The 26,804-nt window shown below is 45.6% G+C and overlaps 1 protein-coding gene and 1 pseudogene across 1 annotated transcript in view; one reads left to right on the top strand and one right to left on the bottom strand.

Annotated features, from left to right (window-relative positions):
- The window catches only part of LOC121532295 (FYVE, RhoGEF and PH domain-containing protein 4-like), a 91,643-nt gene extending 83,440 nt beyond the window's left edge, over window positions 1–8,203 (top strand). The window contains exons 10-22 of the mRNA XM_045205108.1: window positions 2,418–2,507; window positions 2,744–2,889; window positions 3,215–3,371; window positions 3,770–3,908; window positions 4,184–4,242; window positions 4,484–4,630; window positions 4,787–4,959; window positions 6,395–6,425; window positions 6,538–6,618; window positions 6,735–6,860; window positions 7,066–7,203; window positions 7,315–7,455; window positions 7,812–8,203. Of these exons, the coding sequence (XP_045061043.1) occupies window positions 2,418–2,507; window positions 2,744–2,889; window positions 3,215–3,371; window positions 3,770–3,908; window positions 4,184–4,242; window positions 4,484–4,630; window positions 4,787–4,959; window positions 6,395–6,425; window positions 6,538–6,618; window positions 6,735–6,860; window positions 7,066–7,203; window positions 7,315–7,455; window positions 7,812–8,078 (1,695 nt within the window). The 3' untranslated portion in view covers window positions 8,079–8,203. The remainder of the gene's footprint in view (window positions 1–2,417; window positions 2,508–2,743; window positions 2,890–3,214; window positions 3,372–3,769; window positions 3,909–4,183; window positions 4,243–4,483; window positions 4,631–4,786; window positions 4,960–6,394; window positions 6,426–6,537; window positions 6,619–6,734; window positions 6,861–7,065; window positions 7,204–7,314; window positions 7,456–7,811) is intronic.
- A 5,739-nt stretch (window positions 8,204–13,942) lies between these two features.
- LOC121531232 overlaps window positions 13,943–26,804 on the bottom strand; it is a 44,045-nt pseudogene continuing 31,183 nt past the window's right edge.

The following is a 26,804-nucleotide window of genomic DNA, read 5'->3' on the forward strand; positions in this document are numbered from 1 at the left end:
ATTTGAGCCAATCAGTTGTGTTGTGACAAGGTAGGGGGGGTGTATACAGAATATAGCCCTATTTGGTAAAAGACCAAATAAACAAAGCGAAACGACAGTCCATCATTACTTTAAGACACCAGTAAGAAGAAGAGAATTGCTTTGGCCAAGAAACATGAGCAATGGACATTGGACTGGAGGAAATTTGTCCCTTGATCTGGAGTCCAAATTGGAGATTTTTTGTCCCAACCGCCGTGTCTTTGTGAGACGCGGTGTGGGTGAACGGATGATCTCCGCATGTGTATTTCCCACCGTAAAGCATGGAGGAGGAGGTGTTATGGTGTGGGGGTGCTTTACTGGTGACACTCTCTGTGATTTATTTAGAATTCAAGGCACACTTAACAAGCATGGCTACCACAGCATTCTTCAGCGATACGCCATCCCATCTGGTTTGGGCTTAGTGGGGCAATCTGTTATTCAACAGGACAATGACCCAACACACCTCCAGGCTTTGTAAGGGCTATTTTACCAAGAAGGAGAGTGATGGAATGCTGCATCAGATGACCTGGCCTTGACAATCACCCGACCTCAACCAAATTGAGATGGTTTGGGATGAGTTGGACCACAGAGTGAAGGAAAAGCATCCAACAAGTGCTCAGCATATGTGGGAACTCCTTCAAGACTGTTGGAAAAGCATTCCAGGTGAAGCTGGTTGAGAGAATGCCAAGAGTGTGCAAAGCTGTCATCAAGGCAAAGGGTGGCTATTTGAAGAATCTCAAATATAACATATATTTTGATTTGTTTAACACTTTTTGGGTTACTACATGATTCCAAATGTGTTATTTCGTAGTTTTGATGTCTTCACTATTATTCTACAATGTAGAAAATAGTCAAAATAAAGAAAAACCCTTGAATGATAGGTATTCTAAAACTTTTGACCGGTAGTGTATATATTATTATTATTATTATTATTATTATTATTATTATTAGAAGCTGAGACAGAGAACCCTTGCAAGTGGTTTCTCAATGTCACGCCCTGGCTCTGGGACTCTGTTATGTTGAGCCAGGGTGTGTGGTTTCAATGTGTTTTGTGTGCTAGGGTGATTATCTAGTTCATTTGTTTCTATGTTGGCCGGTGTGGTTCTCAATCAGAGGCAACGTGTATCAGCTGTTGCTTGTTGTCTCTGATTGGGAATCATACTTAGGCAGCCTGTTTTCCACAGTGTGTTGTGGGATCTTGTTCCGTATGGTTTGTATTGTAACCAAGGACTTCACGTTTCGTATCGTTTATTGTTTTGGTTCGTTGTGTGTACAAGTAAAAAAGAATGTACGCTTATCACGCTGCGCCTTGGTCCGTTGCTTATGACGATCGTGACACTCAATGTGTGAAACATTCAGCTTGCTTGGGTATTCTGCCAGTAAACACACACAAAGTTATACTTGACTAGTAACCAAATTTACAGTCAGTGTATTCGTGTGAATTTTGGGTGGAGAGTTCAAGGAAGGACTGCTTTGAGGTAGAATATTTGTAATACTCTGGTAAATGGTTTGAATGTTAATGAACTATTTTGTACATTGTGATAGAGAAGAATAATACATTCAAAGTAATAAATATGAGAATAAATATTTGTACAGAACGTAGCACAGAGCAAGACAACATTCCTCTTGAACAATACATGTGCGATACACACAAAGAATCCATCTATATCAATGAATAGAGGAAGCGAACATTCATTCATTCTCTGTTCAGCCCTAACAATCAGTCAAGTTTCCTGCAGAATCTTGATTTCTTAAGTATGTGGGAGACACTCGTTGGTCGGTGTTTTATATACCGTACTGTTACAGTTCATTGGTCTCATTTCCCCCTTCCAGCCTTTCATTTTCTGTTTTGAGAGGCTCCCCCACACCACAGTCACACACACACACACTCCACAATAGCCCAATATACACAGGAACACATACTATAGTATGCCCAAACAGCACTCCTTATTAAAAGGAATTGTGGAACCCTCAATTAAAAGGAACATAAAACATAGATTGAACTGAAACCCTTTGTTGTCTTAATGTTAACATTGCTGTGTTGAAGCACAAGTGTTTGTTTAAAGCGATGCTGTTATAGATCTCTCTGGGGAAGTGTGTGTGTGTGTGTGTGTGTTTGTGTCCACTATAACAAAATGGGATCCTAGTGCAGCATGAGGACAATGTGGGAGAGAGCGTGACCTTCAGGCTCAGAGTTCAATGCCTCCTTTACTCCCAATTGTCTAACCTGACTTGAACACAATATATATCATAATATACAAATATATTATTTGTCGAGGGGCCCTTTTCACCACCTCTAGCTATAGGAACATGGCGATGTCTATGAACTGTACATACAGTATGCATCTCCCCAACTTGTCCCACAGCCAACTGACACACCTCTCTCTTCTGTGTTTCAGGAGACCAACGAACAGAAGCTGCACAAGATCGCCAATGAGCTCCTGAAGACAGAGAGGGCCTACGTCACACGGCTCAACCTGCTGGACCAGGTGAGTGTGTCCCACTGTCCGTCCAGGGTTCTACCAGTAGGTAGAAAACGTTTTGATACTGTGAGAAACAGGGAGGTATTACCTGAACTTGTCCAATAACAGAATGTCGGTGTGATATGGTGTGTCCTACTGAACAATGACCCAGGTCTACCTCAGCTTGAAAAGAAGGCAGTGTTCATTATTATGATCAATTCAGTGTGGTTTACCTCACCTGGCCATGTTGCGCCACCATCCAGGTGTTCTGTGCCAAGCTGATGGAGGAGGCTCTGAAGGGCACGTTCCCTGTGGACGTGGTGAAGAACATCTTCTCCAACATCTCCTCCATCAACACCTTCCATAGCCAGTTCCTGCTGCCAGACCTGGAGAAACGCATGGGAGAATGGTAAGCTCCTCATGACTGACCGGCCACGGAGTTATAGACTCTGAACACAGACCCATTCAAGTGCATGCACTCACAGATTTCACCCCTGAGAATGGATGAAAATACGATACAAAACAATATTGCTACGATAAGTAACAATTCAGCCTCTGTGACTCATTCAGAATCAGATTCACTCAGATGTAATTCACACAGATGTAATAAAGTTGGGGTTTTTAAATGATTGTCCGTTGAAAAATCATGGTTGAGTCATCCTCCACTTGGTGGAGTTTCAGGTTAAGGGATGGTTACCTTGAGGTCCCTATCTAACTGTCACTCCTCCCTACAGGGAGTCCACCCCTCGCTTGGGGGACATCCTGCAGAAGCTCACGCCCTTCCTGAAAATGTACGCTGAGTACGTGAAGAACTTTGACAAGGCCATGGAGCTGCTTAAACAGTGGACGGACCGCTCTCCACAGTTTAAATCCACCATCCAGGACATACAGGTACCAGTGTAGATTCGAAACACTAGCCTGATTCAGAAGTGCACAGGTCTGCAGTTGTGGATTAACACATTGTTTGTATAGGAATGATATAATTCCATAGCAATTCTAGGAATTACATGATCTGAGTTTGGGACTGTAGCACTGCAATAATTTACCTGTGGATATACAGATTTCTGCTGCAAGGTCTCATTTGGTTTGCAAAGAGAAAGACAGAAATCTATCTATATCTCACTATTGATTTGTACTATGAATAGTAATCATGGAATGGAACAATTGAATAATTTATGGTTGTGTCAACTGGTCCTGTTGAATGGATATTCCTCTAACAATTGTGTGGTTTTACTTTTAAGCCTTGAACCTTGAAGTGACAGTGGACTGTTTTGTTTTTTGTGTTTCAGAGTCAGGAAGCGTGTGGCAGTTTGACGCTGCAGCACCACATGTTGGAGCCGGTACAGAGAGTTCCCCGTTACGAGATGCTGCTCAAAGACTACCTGAAGAAACTGCCTCAGGACGACCCCGACCACCGAGATGCAGAAAGTGAGTACAACACTGGAAAGTGCTTTTTACTATTCATAATCTGTACACAGTAGAGCAGGAGTCCATGTAACTCGAAATACTTTCTTGTGATTATAACTGTGTATTTACTTCACATAAAAAAAGACATTTGAAACCTCCATTGCCAAGTATAAACATTTTCCTTACATTGAAAACACACAAAACTGTTGTTTACAATTGTATAATTTTTTTATTACATAATTCATTTCATTTTCATAAGGTCAAAGTTCATCATTCCTTATTTCCATGTTCCTCAGAGTCATTGAACATCATCGCCATGGCAGCCACACACTCCAACAGTGCCATTCGAAAATCTGTGAGTATCTGCAGCACACCACTCATATAATCTGAAATAAAATCAGGGCCTGTATTCAAAAAGCTTCTCAGAGTAGGAGTGCTGATCTGGGATCAATTTTGCCTCTATGATTTTTACGAATAAGACTATATGGACAAGGGGGACCTGATCCTAGATCAGCACTTCTACTCAGATGCTTTTTGGCTAGTGCTTGAACCCAACCAAGCTTTTTGAATCCAACTAAAACCCCTTCCCTTCTCAGGAGAATCTGAAGAAGCTGCTGGAGATCTATGAGAGGTTAGGGGAGGAGGAGGACATCGTCAACGCCTCCAATGAGTTCATCAAGGAGGGACACATCCTGAAGCTGGCTGCCAGGAACACCTCGGCTATGGAGAGATACCTCTTCCTGGTGAGAAACACACACACATGCAATGCATGCACGCGCATGCACGCACGCACACACACACACACACACATTTCACTTAATCTCTGTACTCAACCAAGTCTGGAGCAATATATTAGCAAAACAAGCATTAATCATAGGTGTTTCTTTGTTCCCCTTCAGTTCAACAACATGCTGTTGTACTGCGTGCCCAAGTTCAGTCTGGGAGGGCCCAAGTACACAGTACGCACCCGCATCGGCATCGAGGGCATGAAGGTACTAGGGACCACCAACGAGGACTACCCCCACACCTTCCAGGTGTCTGGCAAGGAGAGGACTCTGGAGCTTCAGGCCAGGTAAGCTGTTACATCCTACAGAGCCATACACACAGGTAACTGCCATAATAAAGGAAACACCAACATAAAGTGTCTAATAGGGTCACCACGAGCCACCAGAACAGCTTCAATGCACCTTGGCATCGATTCTACAAGTGTCTGGAACTCTATTGAAGGGATGCGACAACATTCTTCCACAAGAAATTCCATCATTTGGTATTTTATTGATGGTGGTGGAAAATGCTGTCTCAGGTGCCGCTCCAGAATCTCCCATAAGTGTTCAATTGGGTTAAACCCCCTATGCTCCATTGAGGAATACCTGGAATAGTATAAAGTAATCCTTCTTCCCCCACCCCCCATTAAATCTTTATTTTAATTTTTTTTATCATAAGTTGAATGCACCAATTTGTAAGTCGCTCTGGATAAGAGCGTCTGCTAAATGATGTAAATGTAAAAATGTAAATGAAACCCCTTCTAAGTCACTGAGATCTCTTCTTCTAGCCATGGTAGCCAAAATAATGGGCAACTGGGCATTTTTATACACGACCCTAAGCGTGATGGGATGTTAATTGCTTAATTAACTCAGGAACCACATCTGTGTGGAAGCACCTGCTTTTAATATACTTTGTATCCCTCATTTAGTGTTACCTTTATTTTGGCAGCTAGCTGTAGATAACAGCCATAGTTCTACTCCACCCTATAGCCATATGTATAAAAAAACATTTACTGCCATGATTCTCAAAATAACTGTTAACTGTATACTACAGTCCCACACCCTATTGCTAACAATCTCCACTTGGCACAGACAGAACAGGACGGCCACCCCTCAGAGCCTGCTTCCTGCCTTTCTAGGGAGTTTTTCCTAGCCACCGTGCTTCTACATCTGCATTGCTTGCTATCTGGGGTTTTAGGCTTGGTTTCTGTATAAGCATTTTGTAACAATTGCTGTTGTAAAAAGGGCTTTCTAAATACATTTGATTGATTTGATTGACTATAATTTGGCCACATCCCTCTGCTAACCCTATGGGGTTTTAAGTGTATGAGAAGTACACTATTACAGCTCATCATAGTCCCGTGTGGCTCAGTTGGTAGAGCATGGTGCTTGTGGGTTCGATTCCTACGGGGAATCAGTACAAAAAAGTACGAAAATGAATGACACTCACTACTGTAGGTCGCTCTGGATAAGAGCTTCTGCTAAATGATGTAAATGATAAACAGTAGTGTAACATTCCATTCCATACAGATGTAGGATCTTAATTTGATCCCTCTTTTGTTGCTGAGAATGTTGCTGCACCTCAGGAAATGCAGATGAGCTTTGTGATGTACATAAATTCACTGAAAACCCACACTGTTATATTAACAGTATTGCACTTTTCATGTAGCCTACTTTTGGCCGGATAATAGCCTAACCACTGATCAAGCTACATTATGGACTAATGTTTATTTCATTTTTCAGCTCCGAACAAGACAAGGACAATTGGATAAAGGTACATGATCACATTCTTATTGATTTACACTATTATTTTATTTCCTGTATGTTCAGTAGATTTGGGTGTGTATTGCTGACCATGTTTCTGTCTGTGTGTGTGTGGCCTGCAGGCTTTTCGGGAGACCATTGAGATCTTCCATCAGAAGAATGAGACATTCAAGTCAGCCTCCAAAGATGTGGAGGAAGTGTCGGTGAGTGTCATCACAATGAACATGACCTCTGACCTCTTACTCTTCTTGTGCACTGAATGAGTGTCAAAGATCCTCCTGTGCCTGAGCTACATGTGTCGGTGTGTATTGTTCTCTAGACGGCAGAGCTGGGGAAACGTGCCCCTCGCTGGATACGAGACAATGAGGTGACAATGTGTATGAAGTGTAGAGAGCCCTTCAATGCTCTGACGCGACGGAGACACCACTGTCGAGCCTGTGGCTATGTGAGTGAAGCGTCCGCTCGACACCATGCTCGACCTCTCTCTATCTCAGAACCCATTATAACATGTTTATACTCAATATATAGCGCCCATTATAAAATGTTAATACTATTTGTGATGCTCAACCCATTTGACTGCTGGCTGTTTGGCTAGTTTACACTGTATTGTTCGTTCAGTGTTAGACTGATGTCTTCTGTTCCTGTATCAGGTTGTGTGTTGGAAGTGCTCAGACAACAAGGTGGCCCTGGAGTACGACAGCAACAAGATCAACAAGGTGTGTAAGGACTGCTACTCCATCCTGACTGGAGAGGAAAAGGCAGAGGGCAAGAAGAAGGGCATTCTGGAGGTGAGGGGCACACACACACACACACACACACACACACACACACACACACACACACACACACACCTGCGTCTGCATATATTCTGTGTCTAAACAGCACTCCTCTGTCAACAGATTGAGGCCGCCCAGTTCTCCGGCAGCAGCATCATGTGTGGCTTCCTGCAGTACTGTGAGAAGAACAAGCCCTGGGGGAAGGTGTGGTGCGTCATCCCAGAGAAGGAGGCGTTGGTGCTCTACCTCTACGGAGCGCCACAGGTTAGTCAAACACATAATGTGGAGCAGTGGATGCTTCTGAGGGACGGCTCATAATAATGGCTGGAACAGAGCGAATGGAATGGCATCAAACCATGTTGTTTGATGTATTTGAACCATTCCACTCATTCTGCTCTAGCCATTACCATGAGCCTGTCCTCCCCAATTAAGGTGCCACCAACCTCCTGTGATGTGGACATTGTCAATCTTAAACATGCAAAGACATCCACATTCTCTATAACCATATTTGTTATGAATGGGGGCAAGAGTTTTCCTTCACCCTGTGACCTGATTAGCTGAATAGGAGAAACTCCTCTGTACCTAGTTACAATATAAATTATCTCCCCCTCCTCTCTCAGGATGTGAAGGCCCAGTCCACTATCCCTCTTCTGGGTTACTCTGTGGAGGACAGCCCCCGGCCTGCCGACCTTCCAGCCAGCTTCCGTTTGTCACAGTCCAAATCAGTCCACAGCTTCGTGGCCGAGAGCGATGAGCTGAAACAGCGCTGGCTCAAGGTGATCCGGGTGGCCGTGACTGGGGAGGTGCCCGAGTGCCCCCCTCCCAACGATGCCACGGGCACCATGGCCGTGGACGGCGCCCAGGAGACAAGCTCAGACAGCACCTAACTGTGTGGTGTGGCATGGAACAACTGAAGACCGCCAGAGACCTATGTGCATTTATGCACACACACACACACAGTCCCATGCTACCCTCATGGACACACACACACACAGTCCCATGCTACCCTCATGGACACACACACACACACAGTCCCATGCTACCCTCATGGACACACACACACACACACACACAGTCCCATGCTACCCTCATGGACACACACACACACAGTCCCATGCTACCCTCATGGACACACACACACACAGTCCCATGCTACCCTCATGGACACACACACACACAGTCCCATGCTACCCTCATGGACACACACAAGAACAGTCCCATGCTACCCTCATGGACACACACACACACAGTCCCATGCTACCCTCATGGACACACACAAGAACAGTCCCATGCTACCCTCATGGACACACACAAGAACAGTGTGGAAACTCAGTGCTGGATAAGCTGCCTTCCCTTTCCATTCCACGCCTCTCCTCCTTCCCTGAGTGGATTCTACCAATCATAAGCGAGTGCAGGATTGGACCGCACAGCTCCACCAATAGAGCTGTGCATTCCAATCATCATTAGAGTGAAGCAGGGAGGAGGGGACCTCAGGACGGTCTCTGCTTCACTCAGACAGACAGGCACTATTCAGGGAAACCTGCCTGGGGCATCTTGTACCCTTTACTGGGGATGTCTGCAGGCCCAACAGACCTCCAGCTTCATAGACATGGGTCTGCTGATGTGATTCAAGAGGACTGGCTGTCTGTACCAGGGTTGGGGTCAATTCCAGTCATTTTCAGAAGTGCACTGAAATTCCAATTCCAATTATCTTCAATGCTATTCAATTGGGAATATTTAGAATTGGAATTTGGTTTACTTTCTGAATTGACCCCAACCCTGGTCGGTACATTGCATCAGCCCTGTGTACCTGTACATATGTGTTACTCCGTTTCCCCTGACAGGAACAAATGCATTGTTATGTACAGAGAAGCAATGCTCACCATGTGTTGATATCAGAGATGTTGATCCTGTACAATGTGTAAAACAAAGTATTAGCAGTGTTTCTGATTTTTTTTTAAACGAACAGACAGACTTCTGAATGAACAGTGTTTAAACTAAAGGGTCCTGTCCTAGGACAGTATCACAAGGAAAGTTATCAGTCCTCACTTCTCCAATCATGTAGTTTCACATCACAGTAGCCATGTTCTACTGGCAAGAATAGAATCAATCTAACAAAGTTCCTCTAGTGCCTGGGTCAACGTCCCAGAAAGACTTTAGCAATTAGCCAGAATAGCAATCGAGAGGATCACTCTACACTTTCCAATTGCTGTAAGTAACCCCATAAGCAAACGGGAAATAATGCAGAAGCGCTCTCCCATCCAGAACAGGCTTCAATCCAAACAGGCTAAGGGATGGCCTCTCCAGCCAGGCTAGGCATTCTGGGTACTCTGCTGTACTCGTCCTAAGCTGGATCAACCTTCCTCGCCTTGGAATCCAAGAGAGTCACAAAGTGACCTCTTAAGCAACCACAACCTGGCCAGAGTAATGTGTTGAAAAGTATAAAATTGTACTACTGCTGTGATCATTAGAGGAGCCTTTCTACTCTAATCCTGTACAGTATGAATGAAGACAGACAGACAGACATCCATAGGGCAGTTTTGAGGATGAGAATGAATGGTTGTACAGGTGTAGTTACCTATCCCCACAGCCCTTTTGTAGACATGTATATATCGGAATATAGAATATACATACAGTACATTTATATACAGTGGGGTTTTCTATGTAGCTGACCCATAGGGATGACGGTAGACTACCATGGACCCAGATCCTGTGTCTTACATAGGGACATCACCCAACTAAGCGGCACAATCAGGTGGGGAAAGAAATGTAAATGTTTTAAATACTGTATCTAATTTTATTTAAAAAGTAATTTATAGAATATGCGCATGATGATTTAGAAGATTTAGCACAAAAGTAATATCCCTCAAATTTCCATGTGTTCTGTCCGATTCAGCCGAGCCATGTTGACTAACAGATTCACTAAGGTTTTTTGTCTCTCAATGTATACCATAGATAGTTGTCCCTCAATCTCTAGTAAGGTGTCACTCACTCCATCCAATGATTGCAGAGTCCTTTGTGTTGAATGGAATGGGGTAATGTGCCTATAACCTCTGTTCATATGTTCTACTGTTCCAATCCTCTGTTCAATGCCGGTGCTTGTCTGAGTGTGACATGGCCTCAATGCACCTCTCCAATCTCCATTCAATCTCAGTTCTGATACAGACAATGAAGAAGAGCACAACAATCCTGTTTTATGAGATCTGAACGTAAAACCAGATTTTGGACATTTGTTCACTCTTCCGATCCCCCTCCTCCATTCCTCCAAGGTTTGAGAATCTACGCACTTTACGGTCTTAATATAAAGTGTACCTTGTAAAAAAAATAAAGCAAGTTTAAGTATTATGGAAGTGTGTCTCTGGTTGCTTTGTGAACCAATTCTACTTTCACTACTGGGCATGTTGGGCTTTGCAGGAAGTGCAGAGGCCTGTTTTGGTTCCCTTTCCTGCTTCCTCTGACCATAAGTCACTTTTTATTTTTATTTAACCTTTATTTAACCAGGTAAGCCAGTTGAGAACAAGTTCTCATTTACAACCGCGACCTGGCCAAGATAAAGCAAAGCAGTGCAATAAAAACAACAACAACACAGAGTTACATATGGAATAAACAAAAATGTACAGTCAATAACACAATAGAAAATCTATATAGTGTGTGCAAATGTAGTAAGTTATGGAGGTAAGGCAATAAATAGGCCATAGTGCAAAATAATTACAATTTAGTATTAACACTGGAGTGATAGATGTGAGAGCGAGAGTTGCACCCCTTCTCAAAAAACCAACACTCGATCCCTCTGATGTCAACAACTACAGACCAGTATCCCTTCTTTCTTTTCTCTCCAAAACTATTGAGCGTGCCGTCTTTAGCCAACTCTCTTGCTATCTCTCAGAATGACCTTCTTGATCCAAACCAGTCAGGTTTCAAGACTGGTCATTCAACTGAGACTGCTCTTCTCTGTGTCACGGAGGCTCTCCGCACTGCTAAAGCTAACTCTCTCTCCTCTGCTCTTGTCCTTCTAGACGTGTCTGCTGCCTTTGATACTGTGAACCATCAGATCCTCCTCTCCACCCTCTCCGAGCTGGGCATCTCCGGCGCGGCTCACTCTTGGATTGCGTCCTACCTGACCGGTCACTCCTACCAAGTGGCGTGGCGAGAAGCTGTCTCCGCACCACGTGCTCTCACCACTGGTGTCCCCCACCGCTCAGTTCTAGGCCCTCTCCTATTCTCCCTATACACCAAGTCACTTGGCTCTGTCATATCCTCACATGGCCTCTCCTATCATTGCTATGCTGACGACACACAACTAATCTTCTCCTTTCCCCCTTTTGATAACCAGGTGGCGAATCGCATCTCTGCATGTCTGGCAGACATATCAGTATGGATGACGGATCACCACCTCAAGCTGAACCTTGGCAAGACGGAGCTGCTCTTCCTCCCGGGGAAGGACTGCCTGTTCCATGATCTCGCCATCACGGTTGACAACTCCGTTGTGTCCTCCTCCCAGAGTGCGAAGAGCCTTGGCGTGACCCTGGACAACACCCTGTCGTTCTCCGCTAACATCAAGGCGGTGACCCGATCCTGTAGGTTCATGCTCTACAACATTCGGAGAGTACGACCCTGTCTTACACAGGAAGCGGCACAGGTCCTAATCCAGGCACTTGTCATCTCCCGTCTGGATTACTGCAACTCGCTGTTGGCTGGGCTCCCTGCCTGTGCCATTAAACCCCTACAACTCATCCAGAATGCCGCAGCCCGTCTGGTGATCAACCTTCCCAAGTTCTCTCACGTCACCCCGCTCCTCCGCACACTCCACTGGCTTCCAGTTGAAGCTCGCATCTGCTACAAGACCATGGTGCTTGCCTACTGAGCTGTGAGGGGAACGGCACCTCCGTACCTTCAAGCGCTGATCAGTCCCTACACCCAAACGAGGGCATTGCGTTCATCCACCTCTGGCCTGCTGGCTCCCCTACCTCTGCGGAAGCATAGTTCCCACTCAGCCCAGTCAAAACTGTTCGCTGCTCTGGCACCCCAATGGTGGAACAAGCTCCCTCACGACGCCAGGACAGCGGAGTCACTCACCACCTTCCGGAGACATTTGAAACCCCACCTCTTTAAGGAATACCTGGGATAGGATAAAGTAATCCTTCTACCCCCCCTTTACCCCAAACCAAACCCCCCCCCAAAAAAAAAAAAATCCCACTGGCTATAAGGTGAATGCACCTATTTGTAAGTCGCTCTGGATAAGAGCGTCTGCTAAATGACGTAAATGTAAATGTAAAATGTGCAGAAGATTATGTGCAAATAGAGATACTGGGGTGCAAATGAGCAAAATAAATAACAATGTAAATAACAATATGGGGATGAGGTAGTTGGGAGGGCTAATTACAGATGGGCTGTGTACAGGTACAGTGATCGGTAAGCTGCTCTGACAACTGATGCTTAAAGTTAATGAGGGAGATAAGTGTCTCCAGCTTCAGAGATTTTTGCATACTAAGGGTGGGTGTTGGGTGACCAATGAGCTAAGATAAGGCGGGGATTTGCCTAGAAGGGATTTATAGATGACCTGGAGCCAGTGGGTTTGGCGATGAATATGTAGTGAGGACCAGCCAACGAGAGCGTACAGGTCACAATGGTGGGTAGTATATGGGGCTTTGGTGACAAAACGGATGGCACTGTGATAGACTACATCCAGTTTGCTGAGTTGAGTGTTGGAAGCTATTTTGTAAATGACATCGCCGAAGTCAAGGATCGGTAGGATAGTCAGTTTTACGAGGGCATGTTTAGCAGCATGAGTGAAGGAGGCTTTGTTGCGAAACAGGAAGCCGATTCTAGATTTCTTTGGATTGGAGATGCTTAATGTGAGTCTGGAAGGAGAGTTTACGGTCTAACCAGACACCTAAATATTTGTAGTTGTCCACATATTCTAAGTCAGACCCACCGAGACTAGTGATTCTAGTCGGGCGGGCGGGTGCAAGCAGCGTTCGATTGAAGAGCATGCATTTAGTTTTACTAGCGTTTAAGAGCAGTTGGAGGCCACAGAAGGAGTGTTGTATGGCATTGAAGCTCGTTTGGAGGTTTGTTAACACAGTGTCCAATGAAGGGCCAGATGTATACAAAATGGGGTCGTCTGCGTAGAGGTGGATCTGAGAGTCACCAGCAGCAAGAGCGACATCATTGATATACACAGAGAATAGTCGGCCAGAGAATTGAACCCTGTGGCACCCCCATAGAGACTGCCATTGGTCCAGACAACAGGCCCTCCGATTTGACACATTGAACTCTATCTGAAAAGTAGTTGGTGAAGCAGGCGAGGCAGTCAGTTGAGAAACCAAGGCTATTTAGTCTGCCAATAAGAATGCGGTGATTGACAGAGTCAAAATGAGTCCTGTTACAAAAGATGAAACATACCCCTCAAACTCAACTCTGGACCTCAAAGCCAGTTCCACCGCTTTTTTAAATCGTTCCCCTCTAATCACGGACTGATTTACACCTGGCACACCAGGTGGGTGCAATTAAGTATCAGGGAGAACAAAAAACCGGACCTCGTAGGGTAAGAGTTGAATACCCTTGCGATAAACCAATAAATCATGACATTATTTTAGAAAATTATTTTTATTTCACTATAGAAACAAAAATAAAATCCATTATACCAAAAGCGATGATCAACAGGTAATATTTCATTAGCGCGTTTTTGTGAAGCAAATTACATTTTTCTTCTGTTTTCTTGAAAAGCGCTCTTGGGCAAGCTACATCAGTCAGACTAACATTGCACAGCACCTGTCTTCGTCAACATGGTCATAGAGTATGAACTGTGACTGGGGCCTGGATCAGGAGAGAGGGAGGACAATGGAGGCCAGTAGAGTAGACTGGAGTGAATAGGGGAAGTCGAGTCTGGTTTAAATAGAATCCTCAAGATCAGGTGTGTGGTTCTGCAACGTCCATATCCTTGGCCTGGTATACTCTTTAGGTGAACATTGTTCCGCAGATATTAGGTCATGTTTGTTGTATGGGTCGTTGAGTGTTTCAGCTCTTGGGCTGGCGGAGCAGGCCTCGTATCCTGCGTACCAGGGCCTGGATGAAGGTGGAACGGGAGCGGACCTGGCCGTACAGCCCCTCCACCTCCTGCAACTTCCTCTGTAGAGCCTCACCAAAGCCTGCCCCCATGTCACTCTGCAGCTGGAGACACACAGGGGAGAGAAGAGTCAGTCTTACTGAAAACTAACTCACACAACACTTGAAAACGGTCTGCCACTCTGAAGGTAAGCACACACAAATCCTATGCCTGCATCCTCATCCCTGCAGATTTTCAAAGAACTGTCTTTCTCACCACTGTTAGTGTAATCTAGTCACCACAGGATCAAGGCTCTTACCTGCTCCAGGTCTTGCTGGCTGACTCTGGACAGACCCAGGGCACGTCCAAACGAGTCTGGGGAACACAGGAGAAACACCATTTAAGTCACATTTTCTGCAGTCATCTGGAGTAGGTGGAAGTTGCCCACTGATACAGGGTCAGATATTATTTCATTCACCTCATGATCAAGGTTAGGCTTGAGGGTAGGGTTATCGTATCCTGGATCTGTGATTAAGGGCGACTTCTACCAAAAGCCAGTCCATCTTAATCTCCAGACAGGATTATTTGAGCCTTGGGAGAGTCTCACCGTCTGTCAGGCGTGATCTGTAAGCGCTGGCTCCAGGCATCAGGGAGTCCTTGGGGTCGGTGGGGGTGCAGTACAACAGGTAGTACTCCAGGTGACGCCACAGCACAAACAGGCAGGTCTCAATCACATCTCAGGTGTGGTTAGGTCAAGGCATTTCTCACATTCTCACCACTTACTATGACAGCATTTCCAAATAAATGTTCAATTTTACATTTACATGAACTAGCTACAGCTCAGGACATTCCAACAATCATACAGCACATTCGGAAAGTATTCAGACCCCTTGACCTTTTCCACATTTTGTTACGTTACAGCCTTGTACTAAAATTGATTAAATTGTTTTTATTTCTCATGAATCTACACATTCACCCCATAATAACAAAGCAAAAACAGGTTTGTAGAAATGTTTGAAAATGTATATAAAAAAGAAAATGTAAATATCACATTTACATAAGTATTCAGACCCTTTACTCAGTACTTTGTTGAAGCACCTTTGGCAGTGATTACAGCCTCGAGTCTTCTTGGGTATGACACTACAAGCTTGGCACACCTGTATTTGTGGGAGTTTCTCCCATTCTTTTCTGTAGATCCTCTCAAACTCTCAGGTTGGATGGGGAGCGTCGCTGCACAGCTATTTTCAGGTCACTCCAGAGATGTTCGATCGGGTTCAAGTCCGGGCTCCGGCTGGGCCACTCATGGACAATCAGAGACTTGTCTCGAAGCCACTCCTGCGTTGTCTTGGCTGTGTGCTTAGGGTCGTTGTCCTGTTGGAAGGTGAACCTTCGCCCCAGTCTGAGGTCCTGAGCACTCTGGAGCAGGTTTTCATCAAGGATCTCTCTGTACTTTGCTCCGTTCATCTTTCCCTCGATCCTGACTAGTCTCCCAGTCCCTGCCGCTGAAAAATATCCCCACAGCATGATGCTGCCACCACCACGCTTCACTGTAGGGATGGTGCCAGGTTTCCTCCAGACGTGACGCCAGCCATTCAGGCCAAAGAGTTCAATCTGGGTTTCATCAGACCAGATAATCTTGTTTCTCATGGTCTGAGAGTCTTTAGGTGCCTTTTGGCAAACTCCAAGCGGGCTGTCGAATGCCTTTTACTGAAGAGTGGCTTCCATCTGGCCACTCTACCTTAAAGGCCTGATTGGTGGAGTGCTGCAGAGATGGTTGTCCTTCTGGAAGAGATGGTTGTCCTTCCAAACTTCTTCCATTTAAGAATGATGGAGGCCACTGTGTTCTTAAGGACTTCAATGCTGCAGACATTTTTTGGTACCCTTCCCCAGATCTGTGCCTCAACACAATCCTGTCTCGGAGCTCCACAGACAATTCCTTCGACCTCATGGCTTGGTTTTTGCTTTGACATGCACTGTCAACTGTGGGACCTTATATAGACAGGTGTGTGCCTTTCCAGATCATGTCCAATCAATTGAATTTACCACAGGTGGACTCCAATCAAGTTGTAGAAACATCTCAAGGATGATCAATGGAAACAGGATGCACCTGATCTCAATTTCGAATAAAGTTGTAGAAACATCTCAAGGATGATCAATGGAAACAGGATGCACCTGATAAGGTATGTTTTTTTTATTTTTTAATAAATTTGCAAATATTTCTAAACCTGTTTTCGCTTTGTCATTATGGGGTATTGTGTGTAGACTGATGAGGAAAATAATTAATTTAATCAATTTTAGAATAAGGCTGTAAAGTAACAAAATGTGGAAAAAATAATCCTACAACATTTAAGTCATTTAGCAGACGACTTGCAAATTGGTGCATTCAACTTATGATAGCCAGTGGGACAACCACCCTTTTGTTTTTTTAAAATGGAGTAGAAGGATTACTGTGATACTATTCCAGGTATTCCTTAAAGAGGTAGGGTTTCAAGTGTCTCCGGAAGGTGGTCAGTGACTCCGCTGTCCTGGCGTCTAAATCAAAACCACCCTGAGATGAACCCTAAACATTTAGCTCGGTCCCTTTACATAACCCCTGCACAGCAGTCTGGTCTGGTGTGGCTAAGTGTGATTTAATCTGGCTAAATCTGGTTTCGTCTGGTTAATTTTAATATGGTAGGATACAGGAGCAGAGGGCCAGCAGCTTAGCTCTGTTGTTGATGAGCTGGACCAGGCGTCTCTTGGCCAGGAGGCTCCTCTGGACCGAGGAGATCTTCTCTACTCCAGTACCAGACACCAGGGCCGCGCACAGCTACAGACCAAACAGAGAGATGGGGATAGAGAGGAGGGTTAGGGCTGAGGCACTTTATCACCTTGTCAATAGGTTGAATGTGTGTGTGTGTGTTACCTCTTTGAGCTACTCAGGGGGTAGCTGCTCCAGGCTCTGCAGCTTTCCCAGAGCTTGTCTGTGGCTCTGGTGGAAGCGGAAGAAGTCTGCAGCGCTGTTCTTCAGCAGGAACAGCACCAGGCCCAGACTGGGCACACGAGAGTACGGGGCCGAGGGCAGGGCCAGGTCTGAGACAGGGCAGGAGAGGAGTTTAGTCATACACAGGCAGGGGAGATGAGAGGAGCATGTGAATTAACCCAAAGACTGATTGGTGTGTGCAATCTGTAAGTAAAGGCTCTCCAACCCTGTTCCTGGAGAGCTACCCTCCTGTAGGTTTTAACTCCCAACCCTGTTCCTGGAGAGCTACCCTCCTGTAGGTTTTAACTCCAACCCTGTTCCTGGAGAGCTACCCTCCTGAAAGTTTTAACTCCAACCCTGTTCCTGGAGAGCTACCCTCCTGTAGGTTTTAACTCCAACCCTGTTCCTGGAGAGCTACCCTCCTATAGGTTTTAACTCCAACCCTGTTCCTGGAGAGCTACCCTCCTGTAGGTTTTAACTCCAACCCTGTTCCTGGAGAGCTACCCTCCTGTAGGTTTTAACTCCAACCCTGTTCCTGGAGAGCTACCCTCCTGTAGGTTTTCAGTCCAACCCTAATCTATCGCACCTGATTCAAATAATTAGCTGGTTGATAAGCTGAACCAGGTTAGTTACAACTGGGGTTGGAGTGAAAACCTACAGAAGGGTAGCTCTCCAGGAATGGGGTTGGAGTCAAAACCTACAGGAGGGTAGCTCTCCAGGAACATGGTTGGAGAGCCCTGGTGTAAGTCATGCCTACACCAACACAGAAAAGTGTGAGGCAGGTTAGGGTTAGCTCCCACACATGAATCATGCGCACACAGACACAGTGTCTGACCTGTGCGGCAGTCTCTGCTGGCTGGTTCGTTGACTGAGGGGCTGAAGAGACAGATGCTGAACTGGGCCTGGGATGAGCTCTGTAGCAGCAGGTTCTGACAGTACTCCATGATGTTAGCACACACCTGGGGACAACACAGTAAACACAGGGGGTTATCACAAGGTCATTTCTCTGACTAACTGCATCTTTATAGCCTGGTTTCAGATCTGATTGTGATGTCTTGCCAACTACTATGGTCATTGTTACCATAGGAGTTGGCAAGACAGCACAAACAGACCAGGGAACAGGCTACATCTTTTCATCTCTCTCTCTATTGTACCTGTTGCATGGCCACCTCCATCTCCTCCCGTCGCTTGGCATGCTCCCCGGGGGCTGCAATCTCTGCCTGCTTCAGCAGCCGCTCCCGCTCACTCCCTGCCAGGCGACCCAGAAGAGACAGACACTGACGCTAGGGGAGAGAGACATGTTACATGTAATACATTACCCGATAAGTTACAATCAGGACTAATGTCCTTTTATGTCCAGCTACTGATGCTGTGACTATGTGAAGATTCTGAAACGACAGAGAGAAGTGAGGCAGGGTGTTAGTATGGTGCAAGTATCTACCTGGAATCTGCTGATGTGACCCTGGAACTCCAGTAGAACGGCACTGTTCACATCCTGTCCCTCAACAGCTCCTAAAACACAAACACGCAAAGGCCATCACAAAGCTGACATTGGCAAAACTGGCCACAAAGCTGACATTGGCAAAACTGGCCCCATAAAAATCACATTAGTCCCGAACCCAGACACCAGGTGTGCCTCCAGCTAGGTGTTGTGACAGTCCCTGGTGTGGCTGTGTGTACCTGGCAGGGCGGTCTTGCTGATGATGCCTGTGAGCAGAGAGAGCTCCTGCAGCGCTCCCATACTGAGCTCCTGACAGCGCAGCAGACCCTGGATGGTATCGGCATGGACGATCAGCCACTGGAGAACCTGCACACAAAGAAACAAAGATTCATGGTTATGTTAGGTTTGTCAATTTGGGGTTATTGTAACTATGGTTACTATAGCTATGGCTAGTCTCCATTTTGGTCCTCTGTAGCTCAGCTGGTAGAGCACGGCGCTTGTAACGCCAACGTAGTGGGTTCGATCCCCAGGACCGCCCCCAGGTGGTAAGGGTAGGTAACAACACATCTGCCACACTGATCCTCAACACGGGGGCCCCTCAGGGGTGCGTGCTCAGTCCCCTCCTGTACTCTCTGTTCACTCATGACTGCATGGCCAGGCACGACTCCAACACCATCATTAAGTTTGCCGACGACACAACAGTGGTAGGCCTGATCACCGACAACGATGAGACAGCCTATAGGGAGGAGGTCAGAGACCTGGCCGTGTGGTGCCAGGACAACAACCTCTCCCTCAACATGACCAAGACAAAGGAGATGATTGTGGACTACAGGAAAAAAAAGAGGACTGAGCACGCCCCCATTCTCATCGACGGGGCTGTAGTGGAACAGGTTGAGAGCTTCAAGTTCCTTGGTGTCCACATCACCAACGAACTATCATGGTCCAAACACACCAAGACAGTCGTGAAGAGGGCACGCACTGGAAAGATTTGGCATGGGTCCTCAGATCCTCAAAAAAGCTGCACCATCGAGAGCATCCTGACTGGTTGCATCACCGCCTGGTATGGCAACTGCTTGGCCTCCGACCGCAAGGCACTACAGAGGGTAGTGCGTACGGCCCAGTACATCACTGGGGCCAAGCTTCCTGCCATCCAGGACCTCTATACCAGGCGGTGTCAGAGGAAGGCCCTCAAAATTGTCAAAGACTCCAGCCACCCTAGTCATAGACTGTTCTCTCTGCTACCGCGACGCAAGCGGTACCGGAGTGCCAAGTCTAGGTCCAAAAGACTTCTCAACAGCTTCTACCCCCAAGCCATAAGACTCCTGAACAGCTAATCATGGCTACCCGGACTATTTGCACTGCCCCCCACCCCATCTTTTTTACGCTGCTGCTACTCTGTTAATTATTTATGCATAGTCACTTTAACTCTACCCACATGTACATATTACTTCAACTACCTCAACTAGCCGGTGCCCCCGCACATTGACTCTGCAACGGTACCCCCCTGTATATATAGCCTCCCTACTGTCACTTTATTTTACTTCTGCTCTTTTTTTTCTCAACACTTTTTTTGTTAAAAATAAATGCACTGTTGGTTAAGGGCTGTAGGTAAGCATTTCACTGTAATGTCTGCACCTGTTGTATTCGGCGCATGTGACCAATAAAATTTGATTTGATTTGATGTATGCACGCATGACTGTAAGTCGCTTTGGATAAAAGCGTCTGCTAAATGGCATATTATTATTATTATTATGGTGCCTACGGAGGCTTCAGGGCAAAGGTTATTGTAGGCTGCTGTATTTGCTAATTCTATTGTTGAGGCCTTACCTGTGCTGCCCCCTGCTGGTGGTGTGTGGTGGTGGAGGTGAGGATGACCTGGAACAGCCTAAGAGCAGGTATTAGGATCTGTCTGTAGCGGTCCAGAGGGCTGAGGATGAACCCTGATGGGTCCCTCTGACCAAACACCCTACACACACACACACACAGAGAAAGGTATCAGATATTATAAGTAATTTCTACAACATTATTAAATTAGTCTACGGAAACGTTTCCGTAACTCACTCTCTCTATCCATCCCTCCATTATTACCTGTGTGAGTCGCTGTCAGGCACCATGTCAAACACCTGACACTCCACCAGCCGAGCCACCAGGCCACATCGCAGCAGCTCCATGGCTCCCTGGCCTGTCTTAGCTACCTGTGTCAACAGGGCCTAAAACATACAAAGAGCATTGGGTTAGATTCAGGTTATGTGTGTGTGCTCCTGCACCATATGGCCAGATGTGCAGAGGGGGAGTGTACGATCCAACGCAATCTTCAAATCAAATCAAATTTTATTTGCCACATGTGCCGAATACAACAGATGTAGACATTACCGTGAAATGCCAACCAACAATACATTTATTTTTTAATAAAAAGTAAAATAAAACAAAAAAGTGTTGAGAAAAAAAGAGCAGAAGTAAAATAAAATAACAGTAGGGAGGCTATATACAGGGGGGTACCGGTGCAGAGTCAATGTGCGGGGGCACCGGCTAGTTGAGGTAATATGTACATGTAGGTATAGTTAAAGTGACTATGCATAAATAATTAACAGAGTAGCAGCAGCGTAAAAAGATGGGGTGGGGGGGCAGTGCAAATAGTCCGGGTAGCCATGATCAGCTGTTCAGGAGTTTTATGGCTTGGGGGTAGAAGCTGTTGAGAAGCCTTTTGGACCTAGACTTGGCGCTCCGGTACCACTTGCCGTACGGTAGCAGAGAGAACAGTCTATGACTAGGGTGGCTGGAGTCTTTTACAATTTTGAGGGCCTTCCTCTGACACCGCCTGGTATAGAGGTCCTGGATGGCAGGAAGCTTGGCCCCAGTGATGTACTGGGCCATACGCACTACCCTCTGTAGTGCCTTGTGGTCGGAGGCCGAGCAGTTGCCATACCATCTTGCATGTAGAAGTGTTTTAGCAGTACGGGCTGCATTGTTTAGTGTGTGTGTGTGTGTGTATATACAGTGAGGGAAAAAAGTATTTGATCCCCTGCTGATTTTGTACGTTTGCCCACTGACAAAGACATGATCAGTTTATCATTTTAATGGTAGGTTTATTTGAACAGTGAGAGACAGAATAACAACAAAAAAATCCAGAAAACGCATGTCAAAAATGTTATAAATTGATTTGCATTTTAATGAGGGAAATAATTATTTGACTCCTCTGCAAAACATGACTTAGTACTTGGTGGCAAAAAACCCTTGTTGGCAATCACAGAGGTCAGACGTTTGTTGTAGTTGGCCACCAGGTTTGCACACATCTCAGGAGGATTCTGTCCCACTCCTCTTTGCAGATCTTCTCCAAGTCATTAAGGTTTCGAGGCTGACGTTTGGCAACTCGAACCTTCAGCTCCCTCCACAGATGTTCTATGGGATTAAGGTCTGGAGACTGGCTAGGCCACTCCAGGACCTTAATGTGCTTCTTCTTGAGCCACTCCTTTGTTGCCTTGGCCGTGTGTTTTGGGTCATTGTCATGCTGGAATACCCATCCACGACTCATTTTCAATGCCCTGGCTGAGGGAAGGAGGTTCTCACCCAAGATTTGACAGTACATGGCCCCGTCCATCGTCCCTTTGATGCGGTGAAGTTGTCCTGTCCCCTTAGCAGAAAAACACCCCCAAAGCATAATGTTTCCACCTCCATGTTTGACGGTGGGGATGGTGTTCTTGGGGTCATAGGCAGCATTCCTCCTCCTCCAAAGACGGCGAGTTGAGTTGATGCCAAAGAGCTCGATTTTGGTCTCATCTGACCACAACACTTTCACCCAGTTCTCCTCTGAATCATTCAGATGTTCATTGGCAAACTTCAGACAGGCCTGTATATGTGCTTTCTTGGGGGACCTTGCGGGCGCTGCAGGATTTCAGTCCTTCACGGCGTAGTGTGTTACCAATTGTTTTCTTGGTGACTATGGTCCCAGCTGCCTTGAGATCATTGACAAGATCCTCCCGTGTAGTTCTGGGCTGAATCCTCACCGTTCTCATGATCATTGCAACTCCACGAGGTGAGATCTTGCATGGAGCCCCAGGCCGAGGGAGATTTACAGTTATTTTGTGTTTCTTCCATTTGCGAATAATCACACCAACTGTTGTCACCTTCTCACCAAGCTGCTTGGCGATGGTCTTGTAGCCCATTCCAGCCTTGTGTAGGTCTACAATCTTGTCCCTGACATCCTTGGAGAGCTCTTTGGTCTTGGCCATGGTGGAGAGTTTGGAATCTGATTGATTGATTGCTTCTGTTGACAGGTGTCTTTTATACAGGTAACAAACTGAGATTAGGAGCACTCCCTTTAAGAGTGTGCTCCTAATCTCAGCTCGTTACCTGTATAAAAGACACCTGGGAGCCAGAAATCTTTCTGATTGAGAGGGGGTCAAATACTTATTTCCCTTATTAAAATGCAAATCAATTTATAAAATTTTTGACATGCGTTTTTTTCTGGATTTTTCTGTTGTAATTCTGTCTCTCACTGTTCAAATAAACCTACCATTAAAATTATAGACTGATCATGTCTTTGTCAGTGGGCAAACGTACAAAATCAGCAGTCGGAAGTTTAAATACACTTAGGTTGGAGTCATTAAAACTCGTTTTTCAACCACTCCACAACTTTCTTGTTAACAAACTATAGTTTGGCAAGTCGGTTAGGACATCTACTTTGTGCATGACACAAGTAATTTTTCCAACAATTGTTTACATTACATTACATTTACGTCATTTAGCAGACGCTCTTATCCAGAGCGACTACAGAAAGATTATTTCACTTATAATTCACTGTATAACAATTCCAGTGGGTCAGAAGTTTACATTCACTAAGTTGACGATGCCTTTAAACAGCTTGGAAAATTCCAGAAAATGATGTCATGGCTTTAGAAGCTTCTGATAGACTAATTGACATCCTTTGAGTCAATTGGAGGTGTACCTGTGGATGTATTTCAAGGCCTAACTTCAAACTCAGTGCCTCTTTGCTTGACATCATGGGAAAATCAAAAGAAATCAGCCAAGACCTCAAAAAAAAATTGTAGACCTCCACAAGTCTGGTTCATCCTTGGGAGCAATTTCCAAACGCCTGAAGGTACCATGTTCATCTGTACAAACAATAGTACGGAAGTATAAACACCATGGGACCACGCAGCCGTCATACCGCTCAGGAAGGAGACGCGCTCTGTCTCCTAGAGATGAACGTACTTTGGTGCGAAAAGTGCAAATCAATCCCAGAACAACAGCAAAGGACCTTGTGAAGATGCTGGAGGAAACAGGTACAAAATTATCTACATCCACAGTAAAACAAGTCCTATATCAACATAACCTGAAAGGCCACTCAGCAAGGAAGAAGCTACTACTCCATAACCGCCATAAAAAAGCCAGACTACGGTTTGCAACTGCACATGGGGACAAAGATCGTACTTCTTGGAGAAATGTCATCTGGTCTGATGAAACAAAAATAGAACTGTTTGGCCATAATGACCATCGTTATGTTTGGAGGAAAAAGGAGGTGGCTTGCAAGCCGAAGAACAGGAGGGACTGGTGCACTTCACAAAATAGATGGCATCATGAGGAAGGAAAATTATCTGGATATATTGAAGCAACATCTCAAGACATCAGTCAGGAAGTTAAAGCTTGGTCGCAAATGGGTCTTCCAAATGGACAATGACCCCAAGCATACTTCCAAAGTTGTGGCAAAATGGCTTAAGGACAACAAAGTCGAGGTATTGGAGTGGCCATCACAAAGCCCTGACCTCAATCCTATAGAACATTTGCGGGCAGAACTGAAAAAGCGTGTGCGAGCAAGGAGGCCTACAAACCTGACTCAGTTAAACCAGCTCTGTCAGGAGGAATGGGCCAAAATTCACCCAACTTATTGTGGGAAGCTTGTGGAAGGCTACCCAAAATGTTTGACCCAAGTTAAACAATTTAAAAGCAATGCTACCAAATACTAATTGAGTGTGTGTAAACTTCTGACCCACTGGGAATGTGATGAAAGAAATAAAAACTAAAATAAATCATTCTCTCTACTATTATTCTGACATTTCACATTCTTAAAATAAAGTGGTGATCCTAACTGACCTAAGACAGGGAATTTTTACTAGGATTAAATGTCAGGAATTGTGAAAAACTGATGCGGAGATCTTTCCGTTCACCTACTCTGTGTCTCACAAAGACACGGCGGATGGAACCAAAAATCGCAAATTTGGACTCATCAGAACAAAGGACAGATTTCCACCAGTCTAATGCCCATTGCTCGTGTTTCTTGGCCCAAGCAAGTCTCTTCTTCTTATTGGTGTCCTTTAGTAGTGGTTTCTTTGCAGCAATTCGACCATGAAGGCCTGATTCACGCAGTCTCCTCTGAACAATTGATGTTGAGATGTGTCTGTTACTTGAACTCTGTGAAGCATTTATTTGGGCTGCAATCTGAGGTGCAGTTAACTCTAATGCAGCAGAGGTAACTCTGGGTCTTCGTTTCCTGTGGCGGTCCTCTTGAGAGCCAGTTTCATCATAGCGCTTGATTGTTTTTGCGACTGCACTTGAAGAAACTTTCAAAGTTCTTGAAATGTTCCGTATTGACTGACTTTCATGTCTTAAAGTAATGATGGACTGTCGATTCTTTATGCTTTTTTGAGCTGTTCTTGCCATAATATGGACTTTGTCTTTTACCAAATAGGGCTATCTTCTGTATACCATCCCTACCTTGTCACAACACGACTGATTGGCTCAAACGCATTAAGAAGGAAAGAAATTCCACAAATTAACTTTAAAGGCACACCTGTTAACTGAAATGCATTCCAGGTGACTACCTCATTAAGCTGGTTGAGAGAATGCCAAGAGTGTGCAAAGCTGTCATCAAGGCAAAGGGTGGCTACTTTGAAGAATCTCAAATATATTTTGATTTGTTTAACACTTTTTTGGTTACTACATGATTCCATATGTGTTATTTCATAGTTTTGATGTCTTCACTATTATTCTACAATGTAGAAAATAGTACAAATAAAGAAAAACCCTTGAATGAGTAGGTGTGTCCAAACTTTTGACTGGTACTGTATATATGTATTTGTGTGTGTGATCCCTCCCTCACCATCTTGCTTTCATAGATGTAGAGAGGTTTGAACAGAGGGGGCTGGGGGCTAAGCAGGGTCTGCAGGGCTGCATCGTCCTGTCTCAGGCTCTCCACCAGTACACGCAGGTAGCCACTGTTACACACAAACAACAGCCACTGGCTCTGGTGGTCTATGGACAGGATCCGGTCCAGCACGGACAGGGCTAGCATCTAACAGAGAGAGAAAGGATGTTAGTACATTGGGGTAGCTGAGTTCAACATATTTGCATATCGCATTGATAGCGTGTGTGTGTGTCAACACAGACAGAAAGAGATGGAGGGATATGGTCAGACAGAAACCAGGAGAGACTGTCAATCAGTGAGTTAAAGAAAGGATTGTGAGAGATGAGACGTATAGACCGAAACAGGTCTGACAGCTGGGTTTGTAGGTGAGCTGTAGTGTGTATCTGCTGTGTCCCTACCCTGCCGATCTCGTGGCCATCGCAGGCATCCCTACACACCACCTCCATGAGGGCGGTGCCGTAGCTATCAAAAATGGCCAGGTTCTCCCTCTGCAGCTTGGAGAAACCATCCTCAGGAGCAGTCAGACGCTCCCACATAGACTTCCCCGCTGGAGAGAAGGAAGGAGAAGAGAAAGAGAGGCGAAAAAGAGGTTAGGATTTGCAAACAACGCAATCAATGAACAGAGCAAATGCACACTACTACAGAGGGTCCCAAAATGGATGATTCTCCAAGTGTTCTGTATCTGCCCAACAATACCGTAGCTCAACTGTACCTTGCTGTAGTGTATCTGGCTCCTCAGGTTTCTGGGCGATCTGTAGGTAGTACAGCAGAGAGCCATACAGGTGTGCACGCAGACGCAGGAATCCACCACCGGTACAGAGGATGAAGTCTAGCAGCTTCCTCAGGATCAGGTGCAGAGCAGAGTTGGCGATGGAGGCAAAGCCCGATGACGAACCTCCCTCCAGCCCCTCCCCCTGCTGCTGCTCTGACAGCACTGCTTGGCTGAGGTGGGTTGTGAGGGTGAACACTGCCCCGGCTACGTTGGGCATGAGCTCCCCGGCTGCGTCCTCTGACAACACCT

Source organism: Coregonus clupeaformis, chromosome 19 (assembly GCF_020615455.1).
Source record: "Coregonus clupeaformis isolate EN_2021a chromosome 19, ASM2061545v1, whole genome shotgun sequence".
Taxonomy (NCBI): Eukaryota; Metazoa; Chordata; class Actinopteri; order Salmoniformes; family Salmonidae; genus Coregonus; species Coregonus clupeaformis.